Source organism: Chroicocephalus ridibundus, chromosome 4 (assembly GCF_963924245.1).
Source record: "Chroicocephalus ridibundus chromosome 4, bChrRid1.1, whole genome shotgun sequence".
Classification (NCBI taxonomy): domain Eukaryota; kingdom Metazoa; phylum Chordata; class Aves; order Charadriiformes; family Laridae; genus Chroicocephalus; species Chroicocephalus ridibundus.
This window is the reverse complement of record NC_086287.1, coordinates 16,165,358-16,180,983: the sequence shown is the minus strand read 5'-3', so window position 1 is coordinate 16,180,983 and position 15,626 is coordinate 16,165,358. Positions and strand designations below refer to the sequence as shown.

Genomic DNA, 15,626 nt, shown 5'->3' with positions numbered 1-15,626 from the left:
AAGGTGGGGTTTTGATACATTTTACATAATAAATATTCACAGTAGTTCGTAACAAACGCTACTGGAGAGCAGTAAAGCCAAGATGTTTGGCTTTGTGCTTGTGGAGATCAAAGTACAGAGGTGTAAGATGATCTGCTGTTAAAGCCACTTCCTAGTAATCTTTTATCTGTCCTACTGTGTGGAGGATTGATTTGTATTGCCTACTGGAATAGCGTATGCACTATATACCAGCTGCTAGTAAGAAAGTCCAATCCCATCCCAGCCAAAACCATGATAGGTCCCCAGTGTGGCCTTTGATCTGTGCCAGCAAGCACTCTCCATCAGTTCCTATGCAGTTTGGGTGATAACATGTGCCAGGGGTGATTCCTAGAGAGCAGGTTACATGGAGCCACCCTGCTTTGGAGGAATTGTCTTCACTGCTATAGAATGGTCTTTGTACTTAATTTATATACCAGGGCATATGTAATTTCTGTGTAAAGCTGGCCTTTTTTAGGATCAGTCAATGAGTCTTGGAGATGAATTGCATGCACTGTGTGGATTTGTTTCTACAGTCTCTTGCTTCCAGATACGTTACTTCTTTTTGATGCCCTATACTTATAGAAAGATGCTGGAAGGTAGTTGGGTTGTTTTTGTATTTCTGCTGTTATTGCTTCGTGAGACTTTGTGACATGTTTTTCTGTGATCTGTTTAGAACAATATTGAACTATTTTGAGGCAGGTATTACACATGAGCAACAAGGATTATCTTTTAGCTTCACTCTCTCTCTCTGTCTCTCTCTCTGTCTCTCTCTCTCTCTGTGTATACATATATATATATATATAACACTAGTTATGTAGGTGTGGGTTTTTTTCCCCTCTGGAATGCCTGTATAGTTGTTGGGTTTCTGTATTAGTAAACCCCCTACATCTTTTCCTGCACAACAGATGAAACCTGTGTGGCAAAATGCAGTTGTTTTTCATATACCCATTTTGTGAGACATATGGCACACAGGTTTGGAAGGCTGGGGTTGCTGCTGTGAAACACTTGAAAATCTGTCACCTATGAGTAGCATGCAATTTTATTACTAATGTAGGTGATCCAAGAAGACTTAAGCTACTGAACCCCAGAATAAGCATTTGTTATGTTAGTACATGACTGTTGTAACTAATCAGATGTCAGACCTGAAACGGAGCTAAATTCCATTAAAATAATGCATTTTTCTGAATCCAGAATAAGGCGAGTTAATAAGACCAAGTTGAGTTTCTTGTTGATCAAAATAGCTAAGAAGGTATCTCAGAGTATGTGGTAAAAGCAAACTTAAACTGCTGAAGTATAAAAGAAGAAAATAACCTCAAACTTATTTTAAGTGAATTATGGACACTTGTATTTAAGGTAATCTGTATCCTACAAGTCTGATGTGTAGAGACTAATTTTTATCCTTTCCTCTACGTATTATTTATAAAATTGTTATTTAGCCATTAACCTGCCCTTTTGGCATTAAATGTTATGTTCAAACAAATACAGGTAAATCTGATCTGGGCGTTACCTGAAATTCAAAAGGTATTTAGGACTCAGCATTATCAAACCTTTGCATCAGAGTGATTGCCAGATTGCATCATTGCTTAATTGCACTATCTATTTTTATTTCTACCTTTCTTTTTTGAGGTTGGAGATGAGATAGTTCGTATAAACGGATATTCTATTTCCTCGTGCACACATGAAGAAGTCATAAACCTCATTCGTACAAAGAAAATAGTGTCCATAAAAGTAAGACGTAAGTAACAGCAAAAATCACCTGTGTCACTAAAGATAGCTGTTAATAGATTGCTAGTGATCTGTAAAAAGTGTTACTTAGCAGAGTATTTTTCTTTTTCAGATGTTGGCATGATACCTGTCAAAAGGTAATGGTATTTAGTTTGAAAAGAAATGGATATTCATTTTCACATAGCCTCTTCAATATCCAAAGAACGTCTGTGTTTATCTGTATGTTTGTAAAGGTGTGAATGGGCATCTCTGTAGCTCATTAAAATGGCACGTTCTTTGTGATAAACAGGCAGATGTCTTGTTTGATGAATCTGACATTTTCTGCCTGTTGCTTGCTTGAGTGAACCGGTTTTCATTTCCTCACTTTTCATGGATATTGCCTGGAAATTTCATTATCAATGCACCTAGCTTAACAGAGAGCTCCACTGCTACTGTGTGTACATAACATTTGAGGATGGCTTCAAAGCTTAGAAAAACTTCAAATTGTTGTCCTCCTCCAATTTTTGTTGAAATTTTGAAACTTTAGGTGTAATGTTTGAGAAATGTTAATGATGGGAGGTATGTCTCTGCACAGATGCTTATATAAGCTGTTGAAGTCATTATGATTATTTTCACAGTTTTTCTTAGAGTTTCTCAAAAGTGTTTCACTTGAGGAGATTTTCTCAAATTTATGTTCAATCGGCTTTACTAGCCTAAATAATTGTATGTTTGTTTGATGTTCTATTTATATTGCTAAAAAATAAACCAGTTGTGAATGGTATCCAAAGAAACCTGTGGATGCAAAATAGGAGGCCACATTCCAAAGTAGTTTCTTGAGTACATTCACATTTATTTTTGTCACTGTTTTAAATTACTTTTTCCTTCCAGTTCAGCAGACGAACCCCTTAAATGGCAATATGTGGACCAATTTGTGTCAGAGTCTGAGGTAAGAGATCAATGTTTTATTAAGATGTCTTCTGGGAAATCTCTAATGGTTCTGGAACACTTTCTCAGCAGAGCTTATCACAGAAGTTATTGTACGTATTTCTATGATGCAATATCTTGTTACAAGTATTCTGCGAGAAACATCTTTTGTGGTAGGAAACAATTCTAGAATCATTAGATAAGGAAAGGGTATGATACAAATAAAATATCTTTTACTCATTAATTGGTACTTTACTTTGCTTGAGCTTATTAGCTTACCAGGCTGTAGTTCTACTATACAAATCTTTAACAGGGTATTTGGCCTATCTTAGCTATATTAGTGGAGCAATGACAGGTATGAATGCAAGTGACTTCGATGGGTTGCAGCAATGAAAAAAGAGACCACAGTTATGATTCTTTTGCTTTCAGGAAGAAAGATTTTGTTAAATAGTGAGCACTATCATGTATTTTTCCAGCTCGTTTGTCAGGGAACATCTAAATGATTATTTTGCCATATCACTTTCCCCTAATTTTCTTTCACCCTTTTCTGAAGACAAAGTTTGACTATTTAAACCATCTTCTCCAAATACAAAGATAAGTTCAGGCTTTCACCTCAGCTGTGCAGCTCCACCGAAATGACTGTACTTTACATTCATCTCCAGCAGGGCCTTGGAGCAATCTTATCTTGATATTGGCAGGGTTTGATCCTGGCATCGTGGGGTTCTATAGTAGTCTTGATAGAGCTTCAACACAGAGTAACACTTGCATCGCTCTTTAATCCCCCTACAGGAAGGGAAGGGCAGTGTTGCTGGTCTTGCTTCTTCTGGAGGGAGAGACAATAAAGAGAAGAAAGTTTTCATTAGCTTGATTGGTACAAAAGGCATGGGATGCAGGTGGGTACATGTTTCTTATTTAATGTCACTGGTTTGTTAAGTTAGACATCCAAGACTCTTGATTCTTCATTGATACGATATCAATAAAATGGAGATCCATGCTGGATCAGGAAGGCAAACTGAAACAGGAGGGTATCTGTGGCACATAATATGTATTATTAGACAAAGCATAAAGCGTTACAAGTTCTGACTTGAAACAAAAAAAATCTTTTAAATTAAAAAAAAAAAAAGAGCAGGCTGAAAGTGACATAATACAAGTTGTCATGGAATTGGATCTTTTAAATGTTTTTATATTTTAAAATACTTTTAAATGCTGCTCTGTGACAGCAACTTCCAGTGCCATTCAGTGTCAGGTTCATTCTCTGAGCGTCGACTGCTTTCTTTGACCCTTTTCAGAACTAAGAAGGCATCACACAGCTATATCCAGTTCCTAAATGTAATGTTGAATTTGAAAGACTTTGAGAAGGATCTGTTCATATTTCTAAGACTCCTGTTCTTGCAGCTAGTTATGGAGGTTTTGGGGTAGAAGTGATATTGTAGGATTTGTCATATATTTAGGAATATGTAGTTGAAGTTATCAAGATTGAACTGTACAGAATATTTTCTAAAGCTTAAGTTTTCTTTCATATTATTTGGAAGAAATAAAAGTTTTAAAAAATTATTTACAGACCTGGAGGGGTGGTTCAACATCACCTGCTGGATATACTATTTACAAAAATCGTTGCTGTGTTTGGGCCTATCTTAGACTGCAGATTAGTTTCTAGGCTAGATATTGGCTCCTGTTTGAAACATCCTTCTTTCTTTTAATAAATAATCTTGAAAAATAACATTGTTTTATACATATAGTATACTGCAGTTCGGTGAGGAAAAAGTGTTAATTATTAATTCTTCCACCATGACAGTGCTTTTTGGTGCCCAACATGGGACTTTTAATCCCAGGGTTGAAGATACCAATCTCGAGTAAATTGTTGGGTGCCAAAAAGGACTGTTGTGGTTTAATCCCAGCCAGACAATGCAGTCAGTTGCTCACTCACCCAGTTGGGATAGGGGAGAGAATCAGAAGAGTAAAAGTAAGAAAAAATTCATGGGTTGAGATAAAGACAGTTTACTCAGTAAGCGAAAGCCACACAGGCAAGCAAAGTAAGACCAGGAATTTGTTCACTATTTCCCATCAGCAGGCAGGTGTTCAGCCATCTCCAGGAAGGGACGGCTCCATCACATGTAACAGTTACTTGGGAAGACAAACGCCATAACTCCAGATGTTCACCCCCTTCCTTCTTCTTCCCCTAGCTTTATATACTGAGCATGGCATCACATGGCATGTAATATTCCCCTGGTCAGTTGGGGTCAGCTGTCCTGGTTGCATCTCCTCCCAGCTTTTTGTGCACTCCCAAGCCTACTCGTTGGCCGGGCAGTATGAGGAGTAGAAAAGGCCTTAACTTCTTAGCAACAACAAAATCCATTAGTGCGCTATCAACAGTATTCCCATCCCAAACCCAAAACATAGCATTATACCAGCTGCTGGCAAGAAAGTCAACTGCGTTCCAGCTGAAACAACAACAGAAACAAATTACGGGAAAACAACTAAGAGTGCTCAATGCATTACACCGTATTATTCTATAAATATTATCCTATAAATGTGGTTTTGGTGTTGTTTGTTTTTATATTATACCAGTATTTCCAGTGGTCCAACACAAAAACCAGGCATTTTCATCAGTAATGTTAAGCCGGGTTCTCTTTCAGCAGAGGTGGGCTTAGAGGTAAGTTTGCCACCTTCCAAGGTATGTGCCACAAGGAAATCTTGTTTGGTATTTACTACTACAAGGATACTGCATCACTGTAAAGTCACTAACAGTGTTCTTTTCTTTTTTTTTTTTTTTTTTTCCCCACATGAAAGAAATGCCATGTGGTTACATTTAAAATGAAGCAAGTTTCCTAAACTTTAAGAACTTGAGAAGTGCCCTACTGGGTCAGACCAACAGTCCATCGAGTTCAGTATTCGAACTCGGTGCCAGTAAGAAATGCTAATATGGGAGGATGTGCAGGCCTGGCCGCTTTCCGCTCTGTTCCCTTTAGACTCTGCCAGTACCTACGATTATTGTATTAAAAATGGTAGAGACTATATATTTTCCTGTTTTCATTTAATATATGTACTAATTTAGCATCTGTACTAAAATTTGGATTAACTCCTTTAGGTCGGTGATCAGATCGTTGAGGTAAATGGAGTGGACTTTTCTAATGTGGATCATAAAGAGGTAAGATCAAATCTTCCTAATTCCCCAAATACATAACTGTCAGCTTATTAAGCATCTGTCCAGTTTTCCTGGCTGCAAAAAGTATGTTTTGATATTGGGCTGCTTAGACAAAGAGGTGGTGTTTTGAACATAGGAATTTGGACATTTGATCTACCACCTTGTTTAGTTCAGGTAGGTCTTCTGGAAATTCTAGCCTTGACAACCAGCATCTCTCATCCTGTTGTATGTGCAGGCCTTTTATTGCTTAATTCAGACTGATTTTTGTTTTGCTTTAATTTGCAGGCTGTCAGAGTGCTCAAAAGTAGTCGTACTTTGACTATCTCGGTGGTAGCAGGCGCTGTAAGTAGTATATTTATAAAAGCAGAACATCTATGGAAATTGCTATGTGGGCAAATAAATTATAAAAATAAATAGGTAAGAAGTGAAGCTGTGTTTCATTATAATGTCTGTCCCTCTGAATTCTGTCAAAACAGGGCAGTGTTGAGTGGCTTTTGATTATTTCATTAATAACTATCCACAGTCTTCTCAAATAAAACACTTTTGTGACTGTGGGCCAGCGCAAAACCATTCCCTTGACAAGGAATGGAAATTAACTTTATCAGAATGGTTTCCTATGTTTGAGAGCTGCTGTTCTAACAGATAGCTGCTTCTGCTGAAACACGAAAGGTGAATTGGAGTCATTTTTTTCCTTGTGAATAGCTGATGTCCGAGTTTTATTCCAGATTAATTCCCTGTGTAACTGTTTATCTGATCTCTTTAGTGTATCAGCACATTGAAAATTGTTCAGTTTTCAATTTCCACGGTTTTGTACAACAGAACTATATGCCTTTGGGGCCTAATCTAAAGCCAGCTGAAGTTAATTAAATCTTTCCACTGACTTCAGTGTGGCTTTCAATAAATGTTTTATTGGTTTTACTGCTTTAATCCTTCTTATAGTAAAATGTATAGTTATATACAAGAGGATACTCAAGTTCCGTAGACTAATCAAAGATGGTATTTTTCTAATTGCCTTGCAACTGAATTAAATAGGGAAAGCAAGATTTAATAAATCAATTAAGCTACTTCTAAGGGCTCATGTATACTCTGTAGCTATATTAAGGAATTCATGGTTTAATTAAACTACTCTTAGAGTAACAAAAGATGCAGCTGTCGGAGGCATTGTAGATGCTGTTTAAACAAAGGCTCCAGGAACTCAACATCCTAAGGAGGATGTTTCAACTCCCAGCTATGTAACCAACTGTTAGAAAAGATGGGATCTGCTACAGAATCCCCTACACAGGGATTGCATCCTTCAAATGGTGAATTTTTGCTATGGAACTCTTCTGCTCCATCCTACTCCACCTTGTGTGTTTCTCCTTTCCTCAAGGCACATCTTTGTATTGAAGAGGAGGTTGCAAACGGAAACAGCTTCTCTACTTTTTTTCTGTCAGCAAAGACCGTAGTGCAAAGGCATTCTTCACTGCTTGTTTTTGTTTAAGCTGTCTGCTTTGAGCCTTAAAGACATGAAAAATTCTGCCTTCCTAACTAACACGGGATTTTAATTTCAGTAGTGAAAATTAGATAGATGTTATCGAAGCGTTCCACAAATAGCACCATGGAAATATCTTTCTTGAATAGAAAACAGTGCACGTTTCTTAACTGTAAAGCAAATGGAACAGGAACAAAACCAACTTAAACACATCAACTATATAACCTTTTGGCAATGTATGTTTCCTGTATTTGAGTTCCCTGTATGTTTCCACGGCAGCCACAAGAGCATTAAAACACAGTTGCTGTGTAGTTGTCTTCCACATTGGGATTCATTCAATGTGCTGTTCTCTAGCATTGCATTGCTCAATTAGATTTCAATAAAGTATAATGTGGAGTTTCTTCTGGGTGACACACTGAGCATGTCTTTGGCATGACCCCTGTGCTATTGTTGCTGACTTTAGTAGTTGCCTTGCCTCTTAGGAGGTTTTTAGCACATCATAATTTCGAGAATGAAACTGGAGTAGCTCTTTGGAATGAAGTGATCGGGTCTTTCAGAAAGCATTCCTCAGAAAAAGTAATGTCAGGAAATGGCAGATGTGCCTAATACGTAATCTGTTTTGAATGATCTGCTAGAAGAACTACATTCATGAGACTTTTTCACAACTGCTTTGTGTGGTGGTTCTGATTGCAGGGAAAGGAGCTGTTTATGACTGAAGATGAAAGGCAGAGAGAAGCACGTCTTCGTGAGCAGGAACGCCAGGAGTTAATGCATCAGAAGCGACTTGCACTGGAGACTAACAAGATCATCAAAGAGCAGCAAGAGAAAGAGAGATTGTAAGGACTCTTATGTAGGACAGTCTGAAAAATTTAGCTTGGATTTGGAAAGAGCATGGAAGACAGGAACAACTGGGATAAGTTGTTCCTTAAGATTCCCAACTTAGATTAACTTAGTTTTGCTGTTGTAGAGTCTGTTCCTAAATCCTTATCCTGTGGTGCCCTTGATGTTCTGGGTTTTCCAAGCTGATATCGTTCAAATATGCCTTGAGTAGAAGGGTCACTTTGTTCCCCAACTGTCGTACCCGTATTGTTCAATGTGATATTAGTTATTTTCCTGATGTCATCCCCTTATCCTTTATCTTTAGCAGGAGTTACAAATTTTATACTCCTACAGTGGCACACTGTGGGACTGTCAGAAGGAGATAGTGACTTACAGAGTTAAATAGATGATATGCCCTTATTATCCAGATGGTCATGATTGCCCTCAGGGTTCCTACAAAAGTGTATTTGAACCCTTGGTATCTTAAAGATGACTTCTAAAAAGGAGTGTTTTTCCATCAGTGCATACATATTTACTGTCTGTATCTTTTACTAACTATATGCTGACACACTTTGTGCAAGTTCTTACTCAGAAAATACTGTTTTTATTACTGTGTCCCAATTCCTCTTATTATAGAAGAAAACTGGAGATTTCCCAGAAGGCTGCAGAGGAAGAAGAGAGATATCGCAGAGAAATAGAGCAGTAAGTAATAACCTACATAGGCAATATGCTGCCTGAAAAATGGTCCTTATGTATTAAACTTGGCTGAAAACATTCTGCACATTCTTTTCTAATAAAATAGTGTGTATTTCCATTTAGCTAAATATAGGATCCAATGCGTATAAGTACACCACATGGAATAGGAAACTTACCTGAAAATCAGCACCTGGAAAACACGAGGGCTATGGTGATAATAAATTCAATGTGAAATTGAAGTTGAGTGCTTATTTTAAAAATATGTTATAAATGTATACAGAAACTTAAGAGTAAAGGAAGCTCTGTGTCTCAGAACTTGTTTACTCCGTTGTCACTGAGCTGCTACATTTAATTCTAATAGGAAAAAAAAAGAAACGAATGCTGCAAGGAAATGGATCAGGGAAGATACAGAGAAGAATGACTGAAGAGCTGGAAAACATGACGTATCCACTTAGCTTATATTTAAAAAAACAAACAAACAAAAAAAAAAAAACCCAAAGCACAGGTTGGTTGTTCACGATCTGTAAGAGTGTAGGCAGCATTGAATTTAATAGCCTTTTCGGTCTATCAGACAGTTCTGAAAACAAAAGCTATGTAGATTTAGACTCAAATAAGGACTATATAATGCTAATTGTCTTGACTAGGTATTTCAGTCATCATAAATTTTAAATAAACTTTTGCTTTTCTAAGGAGAGAATTAATTACATTAAAACTGTGGCACTGAAACAAGTTCTATAGCCTATTTTATTCAGGAAATACGATTATTTTTTTATTATCGCAGTCTTCTGTTTTTAAAAATCTGTGATTCTAGTAACTAGACACATTCAAAGATTGTATCATAATAAAGTTGGTAATATAAATGTAACTTAAGCATTATTTTACATTTGGAACTTTAAAATTAACCAGTATAATATGTCATTGTTATCACAGTAATTAATTTCCCTTCTAAATGATGCTGGGAAATTGCATGAAAGATAGTGGGAAATTGCACAATGTCTGTTTTGATGCAGCCTTTTAGAGCTAAAATTGACCCTGAAGTACTCACTTTTGCACCTTTGACATCTTAAACAGTTTTTAATTCATATTCATTCATTTAAGTCCATTTTCATGTACCTGCATTAGCTAAAATTCTCTGATAGAAAAAGTGCAGGGATTTCTGAATCTGTGAGGTGCAAAAAGGAATGTATTCCCCAGCCGTCACAAGAGAATAATCTTCTGACAGTCCTGCTGTGGGCTCTACTGCAACACGTGGGTGAATTCTTACATGTTTTCCTTTTCTAATTCCTGGAGAATAGATAACACCCAGTTCTTTATTGTGGTCTGCTGTAGAAATTCCTGCAGTAGCCCTGGAAAGCTGCTATAAAAGCAGACCATCACAGGTGAAGAATGATTCCATTCTCCAAATCCAGATTGCCTGTGTGCTATAATGAATGTTCGATATCTGCAGTATCCGTCTGAAGTTAGTGCATCTTTACTCAGAGAGGACTTTCATGACTAGGCTGCCTTGAGGGCTGCTCATTGTAATTTCCAAGTCATGCTCAGGCACTTGTTAAGCTTTTCTGTATTACAATCCAAACTGTTAAGTCAGTGACGATCTCCTTGGTGTAGAAGAGGGAGGATGGTAGCATGGGGACTTAGATTTGGTCGAAAGCTTAGATTTAATAAGGAATCGCAGGCAGGAGATTTCACTAGAATATAATGCTTTCCTGTATTAACAGTTTGTGAAGATGACATTTTGCACATTTTTAAAATCTTTTCTGTAGGAATTGCTTGTATAAAGTCACTGTGCCCTTTATTAGTCTCCTGTATACTTCTTAGGAAAAAATTTCAGATGTGCCTAAATGTCAGAGGTCTTTAACTCTATGTTCTTCAAGTTATGTTGTATCCCTGTTTTTTTTTTTTTAATCGAAATGAAATGTAAAAACAAATCTAAACATTCTGTCCTGTGTTCCCTGCTATCAACTGACCTTAGCTGCAGATTTGATGATAGTGCTTTGACCACCTATGGATATTTTTTAAATTTACCTTAGCTAATTTAGAGATTCAAAAGATAATCCAAGTATAAATAGCATTGCATATATATACAGCCTGGTAAATTTTGGCACTATGTATCATTTTACCAGTTCAGGACAGGCTACATCCAAGAACAGATCTTGGATCACTTAAAGGCATCGTATATGAAGCTACAAGCTGTTAGGTTATATGGCAGTTCTCTTGTGACCTACTTGGGATTTGTGGAATATTCCTTCAAAATGTCCTTTTTTGGTCATGATGCCTTTCTAGGTGCCTTCTAGGTAATTTACTTGTTTTATGAGCTCCTGTGTCCGGAAGTGACCATTCTTCTTTTTTTTTTCTTTTGTTTTGTTGTGTTGTTTTTTTTTCTTTTTCCTAGAATGCTGAATTTGTGTCTCAACAGTATTTAGGTCTTTTTGGGAAGAGTCACTTTTTAGTGTAGCCTAGGACTGTGTGTTTAGGAAGCAACCACCAAAATGGAGACAAGATATTGAAATAACACACACACTTTCTAGGTATAATTTGCCATTGTAACATCCGTTTTAGGTATGTGGTACATAGTCTGTCACTTAGTATGTTAGTTAAAAGTGGCTATTTTTCTAATAGATACTTCCCATTTCTAAAAAAAAAAAAATATTAGATGAGGGATGGGTTTTTGCTTCAGTTAAGGTGACAGTCAGTATTGTAGTGGGCTTTATATCTGTGCAGGTGTTTATATAACTGGCCTTTGAAGTCTCAATATTAAATAAGAATATTTTACTCCGTTGCATTATATTTTACAAATTATCTTAGTAGCTTAGTAAATAAGACTTTGATTGATGAAAGGAGTTTGGTTTGGGGGAAGCGGCAGTTTACTTTGCTTTATATTTAAGAGAAAAATAAAACATACTGAACACTAAATAGCTGTAATGACTTTATGTTGATGCTGTTGTTTTATATTCAGAATTCCTAGCTGCATTTTTTTTCCTATAGGATAACAGCAGAGGAGGAGAAATTTAAAAAGGAGTGGGAAGAAGACTGGGGTCCTAAAGAACCTCCCAAATCTCTAAAAACTGTAACTGCAGAAGTGCACTCTGCCCCTCGTTCCAAACAGAAGAGTAAGTAATTGATTTCAGTCTGCTTCCTAGGGAAAATATTTGTTTCAGACGCATCACTGAGCTATATGGAACATATCACCAGTTTGTGTCCAAGCCAAGTTAGTTATGGCTTGGTTGTTTTCAAACGGCTGGAAGCATATGATAGATTAATGTAATAGCTCTTATTTAACAGGTGCCTGGCTCACAAAATCTACATCCACTCAAACAGTCATGGTTTTTAACAAGCAGCGTCAGTAGCAGGAAAAACTGGGCGGGGGGTGGGGAGGGAAGTCTTGTGAAGAAATTGTCTGAAGTGTCAGTCTATTTAGCTTGAGGGTTTGATGCATTGCTTTCCATGTTGGTTTTGTTCAGTGTTTTACTTGTCAACCTTTTCACAGAGCGGTTCCTGCATCAGTAGAGTTGTGCTAATTTCCACTATTAAAGTAGTGCTGCATTTTTTATATGATCAGTGACTGTGTTTTTGTGTCCATCTGGATAAGCTGATATTTAAATGTTAGATTATATACACGTGTGTGCTTTCATCTCAGTGAAGAAACTATTACTTACAGTAATAAGTAATATTTTAGGTTTTATGGGCATTTTATTACTGGGTTTTGTTACTTTTGAAAATGAAAGTATGAAGAAGGGGAGACAAGGGTTTGTTTTTCTTCTTTCACTTGAAATTAGCTTTGAGCTTCCTGCATTAATCATATCAGCAAATAGTTTAACATCACTTTTATATTTGAGAAGAGATCTTGGGAGCTGGAGCATTTGAAGGTAGAAAACTAGTACTAGATTTGTAGTCTCATTTGGAGTGAATGAATGCACTTTGCTATTCCTATTGCTACTTTTTTTTCTTCTTCCTTACTCTAAATCAGTGTATTATGGAGGGTGGATTTTAGGGTTTTGAGTGTTTTTGTCTGCTTTTGTCTGCTTGCTTCTAACTAGAAAAGATAGATACGTAATCCCCAATTTTGGCTTGGAGGAAATGAATTCAGCGTTTAATTTTCAGAAAAATCTAAAGGTCTTTTCCCTCATCTCTTCAGCGGGACTTCAGTCCTCTCTTATTTTGGCAGTCTTTGGTGGCTGTAGGAATGTATTGAAGCTCTCTTGCTTCTCTTCCATGAGGAGTAAACAACTTAATGTATTGAGTATGATTAAAAAAATGCAACAGAAGCCATTGTTGCCAAGCAACACTAAGACGCTAGGCAAAAAAAAGAAAAAACAAAGATTCTGAAGAATCAGCAACTTTACTTGTTCATGCTTTTTTTGACAATTATCTTGAAAAAGAAATGATGATGGCATAATGATGTTTACAACTGTCGCAAAAATAATCTTGCATGCTAGAGCTTAGGTAGCAAAGCATGTAAGCATGTACTAATTAAAAGCATGCAATCAGAACTTCTGAATCAATTCCTAGTGACCTAATCATGAAAAAGCTAGGCACGTTTCTAAGAATTTGCAAAATTCAGGCATCTGTGTGTGAGGTCCTGTATGTAGTAGCAGATCTGTTAATATCTTAAATAGACCATTTGTCAGAGAGGAAAAATAAATCTTGCTTTTTCATGTGTAGATTACCTGTAGACTTTGAAACACCTTTTCCTTTTTCTTTTTTCTATTCCCCTCCTACTATCATTTTACTTACTGAATCTACCTCTTTTTCCTCCCCTGTTCTCCTTTTTCCTGTCTTTTTCCTCTCTTCATCCATTGCAGCAAATCTTTCACAAACAGGCTGTAGTCTGCACAGCCTGAAAATTGATTTCCTATCACTGGGCAGTCTGCTTCAGAATTAGTCAAGAGACTGAGGAGGTACTGTTGTACACCGCAATGTTTCCGTGAAGAATTGCCCTGAAGTGTAAGTCTGTCTTAGTTGTCCAAAGGAATTTTAGACGCTTGGAGCTTAATTTACAGTTAAGAGTCTAAGTTGGGAGCTATAGATAATATGTGAAGAGTGTACTAAAATGGCATTAGACAAAGGAAAAAGTGGAAAGTACTAGTGGAGCAGGTGTTGGATAACTTAAGGGAGACCTGGGTCAGTTCCTAACCAGATTACATAATTTTTTTTATGTGACTTTGGGGAAGTCACTTAACTTTTCATGGTTGAGAAACTGAGATGGGGAAATGTTTCATCTGCAACCATCCTTTACACATTTAGTTTTCTGATTCTTCAGTGTTTGCTCTGTATAGCGCTTAACCCAGTGACAGCACAACAGAAGGCTGATATTTCTTTTTGAAACCAGATATCCCAGAACTGCTGATGGCTTAATTACAGGAAAAGCCACCTACCTCTGCAAGCTTCCCTTCACAGCAGAGCAGACTAATTGGCGATATGCAGATCCTAACTGCTCTTCAGGTTTGAAGGAGGTTGGAAATTGATTTGATTTAAGCAGGAGCTCAGTTTTTTTCAATTACATGGAAAAATATCCTGTTGCTAACTTCTTATTATTTCATGGAAACTTCTAGTTACTCATTGCTGATCTCTTTTTCATTTCGTGGGAACCTCCAGTTAGACTGTCATTTCTATCTCCTCACTCCTTTCCTCCTTTGTTTCTCTAGTAGATTTAGAGGGAGTTGCACATGACCAACTTGAAACAGATGACATGGATGAAGTGATCACGAAGCAGGACAAACAGGTTTGCCGCTCAGCCTTAACTTCCTATCCTGATTCAGATTCTTCCTGTGTTTCTCTTCCTCCTGACAGTCAGTCTTGACAATGAACTGATCATTTGGTTTTGCTAGGGCAGTATGTGTGGTCCTTTGGTAAATGATGAAAGGTTATGATGCTGTTGCTGTCATCGCTTTCTAAAGATACCTTCATACAAGTACAAAATCTATTAAACCTACAGAAAGGTGTATTGTATTGAGAGCTCTGTGTGTTATCAGTGTTTCTTCTGTAAAATTATGGTAACAGATTCTTTTGTATGTTTTTACTTAGCAATGTGGTTTTAATATTTGTGCACTTGGCTTGAAATATTTTATCCTAGGAAACAGAGCTTTTCTTGTCTCCTTAAACGCCACCGTGTTCTGCCAGAAGCTTGAATGAGTTTCAATACCTGTTTCATTTTAAGAAGACTTGTTAAAACTAGTGTAAAGTGGGACTGTGACCATAGAAATCTTAGCAATGCATATGGCTGTATGGTTCTGTATGAAGATTAATTGTTGCATTTGCTTTGTGTAACATAGAATGTGTATCAGTAAAATAAGGGGAACTTGTGACTAAATGTACTAGCACAATTGGTCAAGAAGTCATCTAAGAACTTGTCATGTAATATCGAACCTTTGGTGTTGCGCCTTCGAATAAATTTTAATCAGTTGCATGTGTCAGCATAGATTAATCTGAATCTGAACCAGTCCTTGACTTTTCTTCAATTTTTGTAGCTTTTGGATGGTTTTATCGGTATGAAGGAAAATTTCCCACAATCCGCAAGGTACAAAGTTTGATATGTGAATTTGTTTGCTGTGCATTTTGATTTTAATTCCTGGTTTTTTTCTTCTTCTCTGTTATTACTAGACATTCTTTATAGTAAATGTTTCTCCTCTAAATGTGTGCTCAAATTAAGATGCATTCAGAATGCATCTGCCTAGGAGTTTGTCCTTTTGAATACTGTGGACTTTTCAAGTCCTGCCAGCTGCAGTGGGGAGTGTATGTCAATACTTTGCAATACAATGGGCAGTACATGTCTTTAGGCTCTCCAAAAGTCTTCAGAATAATGTATCAAAAAACATACGGAGACAAAAATTCAGTGGGAACCAAGTATGT

General features: G+C 37.0%; 1 protein-coding gene across 3 annotated transcripts in view; it reads left to right on the top strand.

Annotated features, from left to right (window-relative positions):
- Positions 1-15,626, top strand: part of USH1C (USH1 protein network component harmonin) — a 53,446-nt gene that overhangs the window by 13,360 nt on the left and 24,460 nt on the right. Inside the window, exons 5-15 of one of the 3 annotated variants that reach the window (XM_063333123.1) lie at positions 1,645-1,753; positions 1,856-1,880; positions 2,611-2,668; positions 3,436-3,539; positions 5,215-5,299; positions 5,735-5,794; positions 6,077-6,133; positions 7,956-8,098; positions 8,718-8,783; positions 11,763-11,887; positions 15,245-15,294. In XM_063333123.1, coding sequence (XP_063189193.1) covers positions 1,645-1,753; positions 1,856-1,880; positions 2,611-2,668; positions 3,436-3,539; positions 5,215-5,299; positions 5,735-5,794; positions 6,077-6,133; positions 7,956-8,098; positions 8,718-8,783; positions 11,763-11,887; positions 15,245-15,294 — 882 coding nt within the window. Of the gene's footprint in view, positions 1-1,644; positions 1,754-1,855; positions 1,881-2,610; positions 2,669-3,435; positions 3,540-5,214; positions 5,300-5,734; positions 5,795-6,076; positions 6,134-7,955; positions 8,099-8,717; positions 8,784-11,762; positions 11,888-14,422; positions 14,500-15,244; positions 15,295-15,626 lie in introns of all 3 variants that reach the window. The other 2 variants (XM_063333122.1, XM_063333121.1) reach the window with 2 other exon arrangements.